Consider the following 19,293-nt stretch of genomic DNA (forward strand, 5'->3'; position numbering starts at 1 on the left):
ACATTATTCTTAACTCGTGTTTACTCGTGTACAAATTTTGACATTTTTATCTTTAGCCGATTAAAAGATGATTAAGGAAAACCATTTGGAAAGTAACAACTTCAACACACTGTATCTCGAAAACAAGGTGTCTAAGAAAAAAACTTCACATGAACTATACCCCTATTATTTTCCCATGGGGAACTTGCACACAAGTTTTTTAAATAAACGGGACAATCTGTATAAAACACAAAACTTTTAGAAAAAGTAAAATTGTTGTCAATATGCTGAGATGAATGTGAATTGTTTTTCTACTTAACCAATTTTGCCTTATTTTATTTTGATGGTATTAAAGCCAATTCAAATACATGAAAAAACATGTTTTAAGAATTCAATCAAATGAAATCGAACAATATTCTTTGAAACCAAAAATCTAGATATCCAAAAAAATTAGTTTCCTGTGGTATCGTCAGTTAAGAATCTTATTTATGAGATAGATATCTTTATCGCCGAAATTTACCTTTCTGATATTTTAATAATAATGATTACAAGAAACACTATATGTAAGGGATATCGACAAATAAGAAAGTTTTGCTAAGATAATGTATATTATAATGCATGGCATGTGGCTCTCTCTTGTTGAAACCACATGTCCTCTACATCCATATTTCGCAATTTAGGCACAAAAAACTGGATTATCATGTACCACCATTAACTCTATTATTTTACCTGACGGGCCACATTTTCGAAGAAGAATTATCCGATGACGCCTCCAGCCCAAAATCTATACCAAACAGTGACACGTTGTGGATGCATTTGCTTCTCAACAATCACTCGTGGATTTTCTGAACCACAAATGCGACGATTTTGTCTATTAACGAAGCCAACAAAACGCAAAATCAAATGTTCGCAAAATCCATCCACTTGTTCCATAATCCATTCAACGAACTTTCTTTGTTATGCTTGATCAGTAAGTAGGTTTCAGTTCTTCAGTTAATTGAACTTTGTAAGCATAAGGATGCAAATCTTTCGTGATCTGCCTCCCAGAATTTTTCAATTAATCTCTTCACAGTTGATAAAGTTAAATCATTATTCCAGACATATTTTGTACGAAAATTGCGAACTGTAGCTGCCAAACCATTATTTTAAAAATATTACTCAACAATAAAAACGAAATGTGAATCACATGAGATGTGGAGATAGATGGTTGCCTAATCTACAGTATAATTTATGTGACGTAGTAAGAGATCTTAACCTAAGAAATAAATTCACTCTCTAACCATAAATAAAGATGAAAATTATCGAATTTATGCAAGAAAGTTGCCCAATTCCTTTTCTTTCTTACTAAAATGAACAGAAAAGGTTCAAATTATCAATATTGGGAACTTTTTCGCGTAATTAAAGTATTTAGACAATTTTCAGATAAGTGGCGTAAACATTGCGTTTTTTAAACATTGTCACATAACTTTGTTATAGTGTAAGTATGTAAGTAACTTTTTCTGTAGACATTTTAAATTATATCGCAAATCGTTATAAACTTGATTGTGCGTGATATTTTAAAATTGCGTAATTTTTTTAATCAAAACCGTACGTCGATTTCGATAGTTCGAAATCATATTTCATGCCTAAACAGGCAGGCGAGGCCTTGGAAATTATTACATATGCTCTATATGTAACAACTAGTTGCAATTTTTAAACAAACTCAGTGACTCGGAAACTGATCGTTTCTTGCTCCGGACAAATTTGTCACAACAATCTCCCTTTGTATTGTGTACATTTTTATACCATCAGAAATCTATTCTTTGTAATTTGTAAATACTGTGTCAGAAACGGAATTCTTTTGTTTAAGAGTTATTTATAGAGTAAGAAGTTAAAGGCATATTTGTGCATAGACGATGGCTGTAAAAATAAAACAAAATCGCTTTTCGAAACGTATTCCATAAGCTAGGTACTTCCCACGTGAAGTCGTCAATCAAACTGCAAAAACCGAATAGGTACCTGCATTTATTTTGAGAACTGCAATTTTTAAAGTTTCTCTTAAAATATGCACATCGTTATGAAATATCACTCCTGATTGTTCATAGGTAAACAAACATTATGCATACAATAATCATTAAATTCAATCATGATGAAACTGACTATTAGTAGTATTAGTACAGTCATTGAAGCTTTTCACCTCCGAATTCTTTGAAACTGAACCGATCGACTTGAAATTTGGCAGATAGTTAGAGAACATTAGTGAGCGCCGATTGACGCTTCCACCCTGTTGGGGGTGGAAATTTTTTTTCAAAAATAACGCTGGAAATCGATAGAGAATCAAATTTTGAGCAAAAAATATTCGAAGAATTTTTTCGAGAAATCATAGTTTTTAGTTATTCACGATTGAAAACTTGGAATTTTGAGTGAAAAAAAATACTTTTTCAAAGTATTTTTCGCCAATAACTCAAAAACTACGCATTTTATTAAAAAAAGTTTAATGAACAAAAATGTAGCTTATAAAATATAAACAAAGAAAATCATTTTTAAAAAAGTATTGTACGTCCTATACAAAGCGAAATATGGTTAGTGGAAGGGGACTTGTTTTGAGGGGAATACTCGAATCGATTCAACGTCAAATAACGGAAAAAAGGATTAATTTTACGTGTATAACGCTCCTGGAGTTTTTTGTAGTACTCAAAAAGACCTCCAAAATGAGCACTTATAAAAATTAATTAGAGCAAAATTGAAAGAGTTATCGTCAAAAACAGATGGGTTGCTCATATTTTTTAAGGAAAAATGAGCAGTAAACGCTGTACCATTTCCATCAGAATTAAAATTAATCGTAGACCCTTTACAATTAGTTTTGTTTTAGTGTTTTTCATACGATCCTGAAGTTAGACCGGTTTAGAATGCATATTTTTTTAATTAAGTACGGTAAAAGTTGAAAACGTATTTTTCATTATTCAAAAAAATTGCCTTATTTATATAATAACTCGGACACTAAAAATTAAGCTTTTTTTTCAACAAATATTTTGCTTTTTTTTAATTCCTATTTTGTAGGATACTATAGCTTCAAAATTAACCGTTATGGTAAAAAAACTAATGACATTTTTTCGGAGCAAAATAGGCTTTCTCATTTTTATATATTATATTATATTATACAAATAAAATAAGTAAAAATTTAGTGTGATTATTTATATGCAGCGTAGCAATTTTTTTTATGATTGATTATATTTAAAAATCGATTATAATAAAAATATTTTACATTAATATTGGTAAAAGGGTAGTTTATAAGAGTTGAAAATGGCAAAAGTAAAATATTCTTTCATAAACAATATAAGGGAATTTTTATTTTAAATTATTNTTTTTTATGATTGATTATATTTAAAAATCGATTATAATAAAAATATTTTACATTAATATTGGTAAAAGGGTAGTTTATAAGAGTTGAAAATGGCAGAAGTAAAATATTCTTTCATAAACAACATAAGGGAATTCTTATTTTAAATTATTGCACAATTATAGCATTCCAAGATTTAAAACGTAATTTTTTATCATTTTATGAGATATAAATTCTTTCAAAGCAATGAGGGAATTTTTATTTTAAATAATTACACCGTTAAAGCATTCCAAGCTTTTAAAAAGTAATTCTTTATCATTTTTGTCAATACAGGGGTGGTTTTTAGGGGTTGAAAGGGAAAGATTCTTTTATTAGCTGTAAGGTAACTTTTATTTTAAATAATTGCACGATTTAATCATTCCAAATCTTTAAAAAGTAATTTTTTATCATTATTTTTTGCATAGGGGTAGTTTTTAAGGGTTAAATAAAGGGCCGAAAAGATTAAATATATCATAAAACATGTTCGAGAACATGGAACATTATTTAATCTTTGTGCTTGAACAAGATTTTTATCAATAAAATGCTTAAAATTAAATTTTTTCAATTTTTTTCACTTTGGGGTAATTTTTACCCCTAAAAAACAAAAAGCGTCAATCGGGCTTATGTCACCACTTTTGAACTTGAGCCTAAGATGAGCCTTATTATAAATTTTCACGCAAATCCATGCAGTTTCAAAGAATTCGAAGGTTACAGCTGATTTTCAGCTTCAATGACTGTACTATATGTAATTTTGGTTGCATAACAGAATTTATCTTTTCGAAAGTCATTTTGAGGCAACAGTGACATTTTGATTTCATTTCGGTACGTCAAAAGTACAGCGCACATCAAAATTGACAGTGTCTCACTACAAAAGTCGGTTTTTTATATATAAAAGACCATCAATTCAGCACAAGTCTTATAACATGGTGGCAGCATGTATGTGAGGACAAGATATAAATAGCAGCGAGACAAAGCCGATACCTAGATGGAGTGAACTATTTTTTCACAAAATAAAATGATAAAACTGATTGTGATGATAACTGTTGCATTGTTTATCGGTTATTGTAACTGTCACTGTGAACGTAAGGAAGACGAACTGTTATCAGTTGTTGGGGTAAGTCAAGATTTTGATAAGTTGTAGCAAACAGGTCCACATCTTTAAAATATCTTTAAACAAATCTGAATTTTGTATTTGAAAAGGTGTTTCAAATAGTTTTATTGCTTTGAAGAATCGTTGGTTAAATAGAAATATGATTTATTTCGGTGTTTCTAATTGTAATCATATGCTAAGTGACAGTACATTTTTAAATTTAAAAAATAACAATAGCGCCCTCTGCCTTTTCTTTGTGCATGAGATATTTCACGCTGTATGTAACAGATGGCACTGCCAAGATTTCCTTTAACCAAGTCATATACCTAGTAAACTATGGACTGGCCCTAGAAGGAGAGGTCAATTCCCTCAACTTCAAAATAAAATTGACATTTTATTTTGAGGATGAGGGAAATAATAAAATGACTTTTGACTTCAAAATTTTGCCCCCTTAGGGTCATATGATACTATGCTAAAATTATAACTAATTTCAGTAATTAACTAGAAACTTTTTAATCGTGCATTTCGTGCAATTCTTGATGCAATTTGTGTATGATATATGATACTATGCAAGATTAAAAAGTTCTTAATTAATTACTAAAATTAGTTCTAATTTTAGTATAGTTTTATACGACCCCTTATATTTGCCACTCTTCAAATTATTTTTTATCATTAAACTAAATACATATACATAAACAGTTTCAACTGACTTGTGCTTATAATATGCTTCAGCAAAACTTCTCTTTAAATAATATGTCGAAAAAGAAAGCATCAGCATCGATATAGTTTTGCCAAGCAAGATAATATGAATAACTATTTAAAACAACTACTTCAGAAGAGCTTGTAGTAATTTTAAATGATCGAGCTTACGATATGAAGAAAATAAATGCAAAAATACATAAAGAAGGCATTATAAAAACTATTTGTATTAATAAAATATCTTTGACTTTAAATTTCTAATTATTACATTCCCCCGTTAATATCTCCAATTTGTACAGAAATTCCATATAAACAAATAGTGTTTATACTCTTATTCATTAATAATAATTAAAATTACTGGTACAAATATTATTTTTAAAAGAAGAGAAATCGAATTATTCAGTTTGAATTAAGATGAAGAATTCTTAATACCATAAGTGTAATTTTACTCATAGAATTAATATATCTACACATTTTTAATGGAATTTTTTGTCTTCTAGTCTATATTATTTTTATAGTATTTGTAGATCAGAAACTCGGCTGTCCCTTCTGCCATTCATCTGAATATAGTTAAAAATATAAAATAATAATTTTTCAAAATTTTTAACGTAACCATACTTCTAGTGTAGCCACCACACATAAATGTTGTTAAAATCATTTTAACTTCAAACGGGAATACGGCCCAACAGAAAAAAGGGGTAAGGAATCGAATACAGCTAGCTGATTGGTTGAATTAAATGTAGCGCCATACAGTCGAAGTATAAGCCCGCACTAGCTCTATCTCTCTCTCACACCTCTGTGCAATTGTCGTTTATACAGGGCTGGAAAATCCACATGGTCCATCTGTCTTTACATGAGAGTGACAAAGTAAAGTAAAGAAATCCGTGCGATAGACAAGGATGGCTATAGTGAAGACGTTTCATAATCTGAATAGTCGCCGCCCGTTTCGGGTTATGACTATTCAGATTATGAAACGTCTTCAATGTAACCATCCTTGTCTGTCGCACGGATTTCTATGACTTACTTTATCGATCTCACGTAACAGTTGGGCGAGTCCAGTAGTTTATAAAGTCTATGGACCAAGTAAAACGTGAATGTATTAATTTTTTTTAATAGTTTCTCATTTATGTTATTGTTCAGTTGTTTAGGCATGGCGACAAGACGCCAAAATTGGAATATTTCGACGTATATCCTAACAATCCTTGGAATATCCCGAAACTGTGGAATCACTCGGATTATGGATTCGTTACAACTGTAATAAGTTAATTTCAATTCTCAGTTCTTTTCTTACTTAAGACCTTTCCGCCAGGCAGGAAAGTTAAACGTCTACAACCGGGGCAAATGGTTGCGAGAACGCTACAAGCAGTTCCTCCCTGAAAAATATTCCGCAAAGAACATCTTCGTGCAGTCCAGCGACAGTGACAGGGTATTAGCGTCGGCGCAGCTGCTGCTGGCAGGCCTCTTTCCACCGAAGGGCACAGACGTCTGGAACGACAATCTCATGTGGCAGCCGATCCCCATTCACTCGGTGCCTGACTACAACGACACGGAAGTGGCGCAGAAGGTGACTTGTTCCAAATACACGAAGCTTTTGGACAAACAGCTTAAGTCGGATGTGCACGAATTCGAGGATACCAAGTACCTCTCACAATACATCGGTACGCCTCCTAGACGAATTTTAAGTGAAATAGCTTTACCGATATTCGTTCCAGGCAAAGAACTAACGTCCCTGGAGCAGATCTACAAGTTGTACAAGCTGTTGAGGATCGTCGAAGAGAACGGGATGGTTTTGCCGGGGTGGGCACTAAACGCGATGCCCCTGCTGAAGACAAAAACCGACTTACTCTGCAAAACGTATTCCCTAACGCTTGAAATGCAACGGTTCATGGGTGGGCCTATCATTCATGCTATGTCTAGCCATTTCGATGCCGTCTTGGCAAAATCGCCGAATGCCCCAAAGTTGCTGCTATTCGCTGGACATTCTAGGACAATATCGAACGTACTCATGGGTATGTTTTGTAATTGTAATGCAGGGCGCCCCAGTACCCTATACGTGGTGCTATCACTGTTCTTGGGTGAATATGACGATCTAAAGTTGCTTCGTTTCTTGGCAAAATATTTTAGTTTTTTCGCAATCCTAAAATGCTTCGTCAGGCGACTTTGCTACTTTATTCTTATTATGTATATCAAAAAGGCGACAATTTTCTCCTCTTTATACATACAGGATGTCCGCAAATTTTATCGACAACGTTTGACTGCATATTCAGGACAATAAATAAAAACATCAACGAAAAAAAAGTTAAATAAAAAATTATTGGTTTTTGAGTTACACGTTTTCAAAGTTGTCAAAAATAAAACTAATTTAATTAATAACTTCATAACCCTTTTGCCGATCCCGTTAAAATTTGGCAATTTTATTTGGACTATTATGGCGTATTATTTCTTAAAGCTTTAATCAAACCGATATACTGGGTGATAGTTTTCTTCGGTTACCTCTCCCTTTTAGAGGTCAAAACTTTTACAGTGGTCGTATTTTTTTAAAACGGGCAGCTACATTAAAAAGGTCGTTTGTATTTAAAAAATTATTGTCTCTTTAAAAAATAGCCTATAGAAAGCTATTCTTAAGAAAAATTACGTTATTTGCAGGTTCGTATGTTTCAGTTTGCTTAGCAATGCCACGTATTTAAAACTTTGAGTTCAGTAGGCGATGAAAACAAGATGTTGATTGCTGTGGCTGTGGCAGGTACTGTCATTATGGTCGTGTTTCTTTAGGATTCTCATCACGCCATACATGCAAATTATGAAAATTTACAACTCCGTTTCTTGTAAAACAAGATTTGTCGGTACAAAACTATTTTTGAAGCAAATTAATATCTTCTGCGAAGCCATTCACCAACCAGTGGCGAAATCGTAAACGGGCGTTGGGATCTAAATTTTCAAGTTCTTGAGCAGCAAGTTGCTTCTTTAAAGCTTTTTGGACATTAGTGATACATACATTTAATTGTCTTGATACACTGCGGACACTTCATAATTTGCATGTGTGGAGTGATGATCGAGAATCCTAAAGAAACACGATAATAATGACATTACCTGATAGCCACAGCAATTAACATCTTATTTTCATCGCCTACTGAACTCAAAGTTTTAAATCCGTGACACTGCTACCTACGCAAACCGTAAACCTGCAAATAATGCCATTTTTCTCAAGAATGGCTTTCTGTAGGCGATTTTCTCAAGGGACAATATATTTTTTTAAATAAAACGACCTTTTCAATATTGCTGACAGTTTTAAACAAATACGACCACTGTAAAAGTTTTGACCTCTAAAAGGGAGGGGTAACCGGAAAAACTATCACCCAGTATATCGATTTGACTAAAGCTTTAAGAAATAATACGCCATAATAGTCCAAATAAATGTACTAAATTATAACGAGATCGGTAAAAGGGTTATGAAGTTATTAATTAAATTAGTTTTATTTTTGATAACTTTGAAGGCCTGTGATTCAAAAACCAAAAAGTTTTTATATAACTTTTTTTTTTTCGTAGATTGTATTTATTTATCGTCGTTTTAATTTTATTTATTTAATTCTACTTTAAGATATATTTTTTTGGTATAGGTCAATTATTTTACTGAAGGTCTAAAGCGAGTAAAAAAAACAGTCTACAAGTAGTGAAATTGTAACTCTTGATCCATTGACACATGGATGGAAAATCGAAAATGGTTGTTTGGATTTTAATTATTTCGAAGGAGAAACTGCGTTAGATATGCTTCAAAAATATTTTTTTTCATGTAGTGGAAAATGTTCTACGAAAAATTGTAACTGTCTTCATCGAAACTGGAATGTTGTGCAGTCTGTGTGTGCTCAGATGAATGTCAGAATGTTCCATCCGAAATTGATGATGAAACGCTTATTTCAACTCAAGAACTTGTCGAAAATAACGAAAAACTTATTCTTCAAAAATTAAATAAAAAAGAAATTAATATACTTTTATTGCTCTTAATATTTTTGTAAAATAAAAATAAAATAATTATCCTATACAATAAATTATCCAATAATTTTTTTATTTTTCGAGACCGCTAGGTTAATTATTATTATTAGGTTAATTTTACGATTTAAAAAGCTTATTTAGTTTAGTTTTGGTATAATTTTCAAGTAAATTTTAGCCATTTATAAAACCAAAAATCGAATATTTAAATTTTACTAATTACTTACAAAAACCTTACTCCGGCTACAAAACCAAACAAAATGATCTTTTGAACATTTGTACTGTTAACATATATCGATTAAAAAAAATCATAATGTTTATTGTAAATATAATCTAATCCAAGATATTGTAAAAAGAAAATTTAAATTTGAAGTGTTATCATAATTTTCTTTAAGACTTATTTTTACTCGCTTTAGACCTTCAATAAAATGGTTGACCCATACCAAAAAAATATATCTTAAAGTAGAAAATCTGCCGATTATTATGCTGTTTTAGAATTAAAATCTGTTCAGTAGTTTTTGTGAAAAAAATTCCGAAAATTTGTCGATTTCATCACTTTTTTGACATTAAATCGTAAATATCTCGGAAACGAAGCATTTTTCGAATTTTTGTCAAAGAACAAAGAGTGTTTATTTAGGTCCATTTTACAATAAAAAACTGTTTTCAAAGCCATTCGGCGAGTAATTTTTTTACAACTTTTTTGTTTATAACAATTGACTGACCACACCGAAAAATATAAAAAAAAATATGTAAATTATCAGAAAAATACACTATAAAAGAAAAAAGTTTCATGCTGTAGATTTTTGTTTTAAAAATTTAGTCGGTTCATGCCTTTTTTTTGGGGTGAACCGCTCGCCTACTGTGTAAAACAATAAACTCGAGTCACGGGCTCAGAGTTAAAGATTTCTTTCTTTAATATTACTTGTTTTAATACGCATAACTGAATACTGGAGTGTTTTGAGTTAAGAACTTAGCAGACCTGATCAGGTCAGACGGACCCCGGATTCGGATTAAGTGACCCCAAAAACGTATAGATACATTGGTTTACTTTGTTGGCAATTGATTCTCTACATTTGACCTTGAACTGACCTAAACGCAGACCTGATCGGATCAAATGGACACCGGATTCGGATTTACCGACCCCAAAATCCTACAGATATGTAGGTTTCCATTGTTGGTAATAGATTCTCTACATTTGACCTTGAAGTGACCTTCAACCAGAGCTAATCGAATCGAACGGACACCGGATTCGGATTCAGCGACCCCAAAAACATATAGATATATTGGTTTACTTTGTTGGCAATTGATTCTCTACATTTGACCTTGAACTGACAACCCAGAGCTAATAGGAATAGCTTGTCTTTCGGATGCGCCACCTTTTTTTTGTGGGGCCGTGTTCTTATTATTATTATTATTATTGTTATTGTTATTGTTATTGTTATTTTTGTTATTATTATTGTTATTGTTATTTTTGTTATTATTATTATTATTATTATTATTATTATTATTATTATTATCATTATCATTATCATTATCATTATCATTATCATTATCATTATCATTATCATTATTATTATTATTATTATTATTATTATTATTATTATTATTATTATTATTATTATTATTATTATTATTATTATTATTATTATTATTATTATTATTATTATTATTATTATTATTATTATTATTATTATTATTATTATTATTATTATTATTATTATTATTATTATTATTATTATTATTATTATTATTATTATTATTATTATTATTATTATTATTATTATTATTATTATTATTATTATTATTATTATTATTATTATTATTATTATTATTATTATTATTATTATTATTATTATTATTATTATTATTATTATTATTATTATTATTATTATTATTATTATTATTATTATTATTATTATTATTATTATTATTATTATTATTATTATTATTATTATTATTATTATTATTATTATTATTATTATTATTATTATTATTATTATTATTATTATTATTATTATTATTATTATTATTATTATTATTATTATTATTATTATTATTATTATTATTATTATTATTATTATTATTATTATTATTATTATTATTATTATTATTATTATTATTATTATTATTATTATTATTATTATTATTATTATTATTATTATTATTATTATTATTATTATTATTATTATTATTATTATTATTATTATTATTATTATTATTATTATTATTATTATTATTATTATTGAATGTTTTTTCAGGAAAATTATGGGAAATAATCATAGTGGTACCGATTTAGTCGTAAAATAAATATTACACACATGAAGACTGTTAAGGAGGTAGAAAAAGTGACTAGAGAAAAAATAGTTAATACAAATTTTCTGATAAAACAAATGTCATAAAATGTCTCCCATTCCTATAAACGTGATTACTTCTAGTGCTATGTCAAGGAGTGACATCTACATGAAATTTATATCAGACAAATTTTAGATTTATACGAAAAAAACTAAAACGTCTTTCCAAATTTGTGAGCCCTCTCTAGGCGTCAAGCGAAACCGTTTCGTATATAATATCGTACAATTTAGATCGTCTTATATCAACTCCAATAATCTTTGATAGTTCCACATAGAAGTAGTAATATTGGACCACCTTATATAAAATTACTTGTCTCATTTCTATTTCAGCTCTCAATGCTTTTATAGAACAACCGCCCTACACGGCGACCTTACTGTTCGAGCTGAAGAAGAACTGTAATGGCACGCCCTTCGTGGACATCTATTATCAGACGAATAAGACCGGTGATCCCGCAGAAATTGTAAAAAATATGCCATACAAGACATTCCAAGACCATCTGAATCCGATCAGCGTGGATCACTCAACCTGGAGGAAGGAATGCCGCACGGGATTCATCTTCCGCGAATAATTACATTTCAGGGGCAATTTGAGTGTGCGTCGGGTGACGCAATAAAAGCATACGACTGAAAATTATAACTTTTATTTAACAAAATTGGGGACGAGTATATAAGACTGTAGCATATAACCCGCAGAGGCAGCACCACCGAGATATTTAAGAAAATATTAACGTAATTTTAAAGTACTTTAAGATCACTTCTGAAGAGTTAAATGTAATTCAGTTCAAGGAAAGACTATTCCACCAGGGATATTTGTTATCAGTAAAGTTTTAATAACCACAAAACTATGTTTATTTAAATTTAATATATGACTTATTTTCATCTTCTGCGAGTGGTTACACTTTCGTTGCAATTTTAGGTTTGTCAGGTGACGAAATAAAAGGATACTATTGAAAAATATAACTTTTATTTAACAAAATTGGGGATGTGTATATACAGAGTGTAGCATTTAACCCTTAGACGCAGCACCACCGAAATATTTATGAAAATATTAACGTACATCGTACATATTTTAAAGTATCATAAGATCACATTCTGAAAAGTTAAAGGTAAATCAGTTCAAGCAAATTCTATTCCACCGGAGATACTTGTTATCAGTAAACTTTTAATAACCACAAAAATATGTTTATTTAAACTTAATATATGACTTATTTTCATCTTCTGTGAGTGGTTACACTTTCGTTGCAATTTTAGCTATGTCAGGTGACGAAATAAAAAGATACGACTGAAAAATATTACTTTTATTTAACAAAATTGGGGATGAGTATATACAGAGTGTAGCATTTAACCCGCAGACGCAGCACCACCGAAATATTTAAGAAAATATTAACGTACATATTTTAAAGTATCGTAAGTTCACATTCTGAAGAGTTAAACGTAAATCAGTTCAAGGAAATTCTATTCCACCGGAGATACTTGCTATCAGTAAACTTTTAATAACCACAAAAATATATTTATTTAAACTTAATATATGACTTATTTTCATCTTCTGTGAGTGGTTAAATTTTTGTTGCAATTTGAGGTATGTCAGATGACGAAAAAAAAAATAATATGACTGAAAAATATAACTATTATTTAATAAAATTGGGGAAATATATATACAGAGTGTAGCATTTAACCCGCAGACGCAACACCACCGAGATATTTAAGAAAATATTAACGTACATATTTTAAAGTATCGTAAGATCACATTCTGAAGAGTTAAAGGTAAATCAGTTCAAGGAAATTCTATTCCACCGGGGATACTTGTTGTTAATAAACTTTTAATAACCACAAAAATATGTTTATTTAAATTTAATATGACTAATTTTCATCTTCTGCGAGTGGTTAAATTTTCGTTGCAATTAGAGGTATGTCAGGTGAAGAAATAAAAGGATACGACTGAAAAATATAACTTTTATTTAACAAAATTGGGGATGTGTATATACAGAGTGTAGCATTTAACCCGCAGATGGAGCACCACCGAGATATTTAAGAAAATATTAATGTACATATTTTAAAGTATCGTAAGATCACATTCTGAAGAGTTAAAGGTAAATCAGTTCAAGGAAATTCTATACCACCGGGGATACTTGTTAATAAACTTTTAATAACCACAAAAATATATTTATTTAAACTTAATTAACGACTTATTCACTAGGTTTTTGGGATTTTTAAGTTGAGCACAGACTTTTTACATCTTAAAATGAATAATGTTAGTTTTTCAATACACCAAATAAATATACAAAACAACAAACTACCCTTTAGACTTAACGATTGTAATCAGAATCTAGATATTTGATATGTAACTATTTCTGACTTACTTCTAACTTATAAATTCTAAAAATGATCAGTAAATATCAAAACCAATTAATTTCGACATCAACTTAAGTTTTTGGTTTAAGTCCATAGTTCTGGTAACATAAAAATAAGTATAAACGTGCAAGCCTCTCACGCAACCACAGCCGTAATATTGACATGATCAAACTTCCACCTCTGGTACACGGTATTCTTACACCCGTGCACCTTCAATCCTTTACCGTTCTCCACCCCGTCGCTACTCAAACACTTGTTAGTGCTTGGGTTGAAAATCGTCCCGTTCCTATACAACACCCAATACTGCTCCCTCTTGTGCCCGTGGCACTCGGTCAACTGCACGTCCCTCTCGTTGAACACCTCAGCGCAGAAGTTTTCCTTCCTCAACTCCCCCTTGCTGCTCACCGAGAAGTACTGTGACATGGCTAGATAGGGGTGGCACTGGTACAGCCCCAAGGGACCGACTTTGTCCTCCCCCAGTTGCAGATCATCGAGGCACATGTCAAATTCCGTGCGAGCTTGACCGTAAGCGAAGACGTTCTCGTCCGGTATAAATTTCTCGGGGTAGACGTTCTCCAGGTACCACCTGAAGGACTTGCAGCGCAGCTTTTGGCGCAGTTGCTTCCTATGGGTCAGGTCGCCCACTATGGGGTTGCTCTCGAGGCCGGGCTGGTGCATGAAGAAGAACCGCTTGTAGTCGTCCATCCATACGTGTGCTAGTCTGGCCGTGTTGATGCCGTGGGTGTCCTTGTTGTTCGGGAAGGAGTATGGGTGGAATTCCCTGAAGATGTGACCCACCCTCGAACACGGAACCTACAGAAAGGGATAGAAGTACAGTATTTGATGTTTATTTCAAGGTCGTAAATATTTATATCAAAATTGTTTTACCCCAGGTCCAAACTGGTAACTAATTCCATGGGCGTATCACTTTAGAGGTTTCCAAAAATTATGAAATGCAGACGACAAACAATTATGTTAATTTTAGTATAAACTATATATGGAACAGGTAAATAGGTACTTTTTTATTATACTTGCCCTCATAAGCAAAGATGACCTACTACCACCCATGTACTCGTCTTTTTTCTATTTTTTACCAACCAACACTTTCGCCAATTAGACAAACCGTTCTTGCTCTATTTACCTAGTGTTATAACAGAAAGACGACACAAAATCAGTAAAACCTCTAAAAATACTGAAAGTACTAACATCTCTGAAAAATTAAATAATACACCGTAATAAAACATTAGAAAAGCATTAAGCGTAAACAATAATAAAACCACTAACAACTGTTGTCACTATTACTACCACTGTCACTAACATTAATACAACCATCACTTAAAGGTATGACACGTGATTATATTTTCTTTATATTCCATCTTTTCGCAGTTATGCGGTGGCAATAAAAAAATGTGAGCTTATCCATTTCATCCACTACATATTTCAAGTATGCATTTGGCTTTTTCCTTTTGTATTGCTTACAATTGTACTTCTAACATTGTGTCTTTATTTTTAATATGTTTTCCATTCAACATTTTCATGGTTTCTTCAGGCATATGTTGGAAATTTTTCTGTTAGGATGGTAAGGCGCATTATCCACGACAATTACTGCGTTCAATGTATGTCCTTCATTTTTATTGAAATAACAAATTTTCATTTTTAGTGCATTGTAGTTTGAGTTTTCTTTAATGTTGGAAGTTCATTTTAAAAATAGAAACCGTGAATTTTTGTTAAAAACGGCATATTTCCCCGGCATCACTCACCAAAATTGTTTATAACTACAGACAGACTAACCATTCTTAACAACACTTATTGGAATAACTAAAATGTGAAAATAATAACATGTCTTTCCTACTTGTACGCTTATGACACGCACTGACACGCCTCAGCTGAAAACTGACACATGGTGAGATTTCCAGAAGCCGAACCATGCATGCATTATCAGAACACTAAGCGAAATGAATGGCCCATTAGAATTTCCATGCCCCATTATTCTATCAGAATAAGAAGTAATAAATATTGTGGTTCGGCTTATTTTTAACTTACTCCTTACTATTTTGGACCTGGGGTATAGTCACAAGTCTTAAATTTGCGGATGTTTCAAATTTAACAGTATCATTAGAACACATATTTAAAATTATTTAAAGCAAATGCTTATTTCATGGTAAATATTGGTTCCAATCCAACAAACGTTTTTTAAACGTTTTGTTTAAACGTTTTTAACTAGGTTTAATCGCGTTTATGTACTTACAGTTTCCAATCTGCCGCCGCACTGCCATATCCTGAAGGACATCTCGAGATTCTCGCCGCCCCAACCGTCCATCTGTTCGTCGTAGGAGCCTATATCCCAAAAGAACTTCCTGTCGATAGCAAACAGCCCCCCTGCCATAGTAGGCGACTTCACGGGGCCCAGGGTGTGTTTGTCCTTCTCATTCTGTATATTTATCCAAGTAAAGTGACCCGACCAAGAGAAACCGCCCACCTGAAAGCTGCTGTCTCCTAACAAAAGAATACGTTTAAATCATTTCGCACGTTGAAAGTGTAAACCGCGCTTTATATCCTGTTAGTAAAATTGCTTACCGTTTGTCGAATACGCCAAATTATTGGCCTCTATGACGTCTATAATGGGCACCAAGACGGCAGTGGGTTCCTCTTGTATTCGGGAGAGAAGAGGTTCAACCCATCCCTTGGTAGCTTCGCAGTGCGCGTCCAAAAAAATCAGGACATCCCCTCGAGCTACCCTCGCGCCTTGCAAACGTGCTCTGATTAATCCCAGCCTGTTTTTCAGTCGTATAATTTGTATGTTGTAATTTTTCAGCCTAGTATCTACGTAGTAGTCCAACAGCCCCTTCAATGTTTCTAGAAAAACGTTAAAATAACGTTTACATCACGCCACGATACGTTTAAATCAGGTTATGTAACTTCCGCATGACCCGATTTAAACGTTTAAATAAGCGTCACGCAAACGCCTTTTCAGCGGCTCACCTTCATTACTGGCATCGTCCACTAAAATAATCTCCTCCAATAATCTGCTGGGCGTCTGTAAAATGACGCTCCAGACGGTTCTCAAGATGACGCTCATTAGTTCGTTATAAAATATCACAATGACTGACGTTTTCAGCTTGGGGTTGTACTTGAATTTCCTACATCTGTAAAGAGCGTTGCGAGATTATTATTATCAGGAAAGAAAGCAGGGTTTCCTTTGATAACGTAATCGGGGCAAAGTTAAATGCAATTAGAATTATATTTTAACCTAGAATCAAACATATAAAAAACTTTAATAAAGTCTACGATAAATACGATAATTATTGGGCTAATATTTGTTATCAAAAGTAAATATCCTTAAAAATTGGAATTGGAATTTGTACAAGGAATAAATAAAAGTATGCTTGGAAGTTTTTGGTGATGCGTCACCTTTCCTTTGCGTAAAATTCCTAGACTAGACGACGACTTCCCATTGATTTTCTCGCGGGTGGACCTACCCACGCTAAAAATTAGGCTTTTTTTTTCTCACTACGGTTGGAAAAATCATCTAAAATTTACTTTTACCACTTGCTCTTCAGTGAAACAATTTTATTACAGAATAAATATACGGAACATTAAAAAAGTTAATAAACAATTATAGTTGTTACTTATGAAACTAAAATAAATCAAACCTTGTAGGTGGAAAGATCAAGTTTAAGGCGCAGGGTATTTTTAATGCTAAGCAGTTATCGTAAAATCGTAAGTATAATAACTGAATATTAAAAAAAAAACGTTAACCGATTTTGTGAAATAAATTCGAAAAATTACTCATTATATTATTTACTCTGCTGTTGCGTGACTACATCTCTATTAGAAACTACATAATAGGTATTTCCAAAGCATGTACTAACTTTTACAAACATTTTTATTTTCAACAACTTTCTATTATCAATAGTTCAAGTTCAAATGCAATATTAGCGCAATAGCTGCAGCAGAATATTTCTCACAATGTTTTTATTACTACTGAAAATACATAAAAATTGGAGAGAGTGGATGGAGAATGTCTAAAATATAAATTTGTCTGGGCTGTAAAAAACTGGAATTTCTTTATTTTTTGCAGAACAGAGAAATTTACTTCAGCTTTTATGAAACATTTCACTTTCTATCTATTATAACTTTTTTCACACATGTAAACACAAAAGTGTTATGGGGGTATAAAAAAGAACTAATTCTTTTTTTGCACGAGATGGCGCTTCCTCATAAACCTTTTTAAAAGTAAAAGCTCCGTGCTTTTCTCTTTAACTAAGAAAGGTGCTACCGATTTTTTGTAAATTATTTGCGATATAAAATTACGCTAAACTTTATTAAAAAAAAAAACAAGAAAATGTGGAAAACAACCTTGTTTTTTAATATCACTGATATTTGACTAACATTCAACTTTTCAACCTTTTAACTTTTAAAACAAACCTTTTAAATTTTAAAACAAAAAAACAGTTAATGGATAACTTAAGCCACTTGGATACTTACATCGAAATTTTAAAGCAAAGAAAACTAGACATTTACTTACTTTTTGTGTCTTGGGTCCCTCAGTTTTCTGTCTAAAGGCATCCTATCACTCAGAATGGTATTCAAAGCAAATGTCTTCAAGGCTTCTTCGCCTTTCAAGGCATCACTGCCATCCAGAAAAGCAGCCTCCCCGTTGTCCCCCAGATTGGGGATGATTTTGCTCTCATACTCCCTCAGTTTCTTCTCGTAAACACTGCTTAAATTGGAGATAAGTTTACCTCTCTTAAAAACGGACCCGTCGACGTCTACCCTTCCGCTTTGCGTTGATTTTAAATAGAACATCACTAGAAACGTGACGAAGAGCACTAGAAAGAGGCACTTCACGTGTATTCTTTTCAATCGCACGCATTTCAGTAACATTTCACAAACACCGGCTACTCTCAGCTGAACAGATTGGCTAGTCTCATTATAATAAACAATTTATCAAAGCGGTTGTGACGTGCTGGCATATGCTAATTTTGTTTATAAAAAGTGCGCTTCCGTCATATTCTTTCTTGCAGAGGAAATATTGTCGATGATGTTAATTTATGGACAAACTAAAGACGTTGAAAAGAATGCCATAAAGCACTTAGTATCAACAACATCTCCGTCTTAAAAAATGCACTTGTCTTGTTGTTTTCGCATTACGCCGTTTTTAGGTTATGTTTTGAACTGTTTTGAATGATTGTGGACAGGTGCAACGTTGTCGGATATCTCGATCAACTTTCTTAGACAATTATTTAGTTAAAAAAGCATTTTTGTATGATCGTACGAACATCTGAATCAGAAATAATCAATATTAATCTTTGCTTTCTGTACAATCGTCACTATTACAATTTGTATACCTACAATGATTGTCTTGCAAAAGCAAAAAATCCTGCATAGAATTAATAATAATAATATTAAATAATACACCTCAATAAATTAAATGTAATATTACAGATTTAATAACTTGTAACAGTCTCATGAGA

The 19,293-nt window shown here is 31.8% G+C and overlaps 2 protein-coding genes across 2 annotated transcripts; one reads left to right on the forward strand and one right to left on the reverse strand.

The window, feature by feature from the left end:
- Positions 1 to 4,352: 4,352 nt before the first annotated feature.
- LOC108908006 (lysosomal acid phosphatase-like) lies at positions 4,353 to 12,277 on the forward strand. The gene is made up of 6 exons (XM_018711896.1): positions 4,353 to 4,451; positions 5,654 to 5,695; positions 6,267 to 6,380; positions 6,436 to 6,784; positions 6,839 to 7,135; positions 11,795 to 12,277. The coding sequence occupies exons 1-6, from the start codon at positions 4,353 to 4,355 to the stop codon at positions 12,031 to 12,033; spliced, it is 1,140 nt and encodes a 379-aa protein (XP_018567412.1). The 3' UTR covers positions 12,034 to 12,277.
- Positions 12,278 to 13,122: 845 nt separating this feature from the next.
- On the reverse strand, positions 13,123 to 18,997 carry LOC108908007 (polypeptide N-acetylgalactosaminyltransferase 1-like). Its single transcript, XM_018711897.2, has 5 exons — positions 18,345 to 18,997; positions 16,799 to 16,962; positions 16,394 to 16,672; positions 16,065 to 16,312; positions 13,123 to 14,629 (listed from the first exon to the last, which is right to left on the reverse strand). The coding sequence occupies exons 1-5, from the start codon at positions 18,701 to 18,703 to the stop codon at positions 13,952 to 13,954; spliced, it is 1,728 nt and encodes a 575-aa protein (XP_018567413.1). The 5' UTR covers positions 18,704 to 18,997; the 3' UTR covers positions 13,123 to 13,951.
- Between the last annotated feature and the right edge of the window lie 296 nt (positions 18,998 to 19,293).

The sequence above is a fragment of the Anoplophora glabripennis genome, unplaced genomic scaffold (genome assembly GCF_000390285.2).
Source record: "Anoplophora glabripennis isolate ALB-LARVAE unplaced genomic scaffold, Agla_2.0 scaffold225, whole genome shotgun sequence".
In the NCBI taxonomy this organism is placed as follows: Eukaryota; Metazoa; Arthropoda; class Insecta; order Coleoptera; family Cerambycidae; genus Anoplophora; species Anoplophora glabripennis.

Bases quoted from the DNA above. Each gene is read 5' to 3' on its own strand.
- LOC108908006 (XM_018711896.1), top strand. From the start codon at position 4,353: ATGATAAAACTGATTGTGATGATAACTGTTGCATTGTTTATCGGTTAT. The intron at 6,381-6,435 runs GTAATAAGTTAA...CCTTTCCGCCAG, and splicing joins ATTATGGATTCGTTACAACT to GCAGGAAAGTTAAACGTCTA. The intron at 6,785-6,838 runs GTACGCCTCCTA...TATTCGTTCCAG, and splicing joins GTACCTCTCACAATACATCG to GCAAAGAACTAACGTCCCTG.
- LOC108908007 (XM_018711897.2), bottom strand. From the start codon at position 18,703: ATGTTACTGAAATGCGTGCGATTGAAAAGAATACACGTGAAGTGCCTC. The intron at 16,673-16,798 runs GTGAGCCGCTGA...ACGTTTTTCTAG, and splicing joins GGACGATGCCAGTAATGAAG to AAACATTGAAGGGGCTGTTG. The intron at 16,313-16,393 runs GTAAGCAATTTT...TTCTTTTGTTAG, and splicing joins TTTGGCGTATTCGACAAACG to GAGACAGCAGCTTTCAGGTG.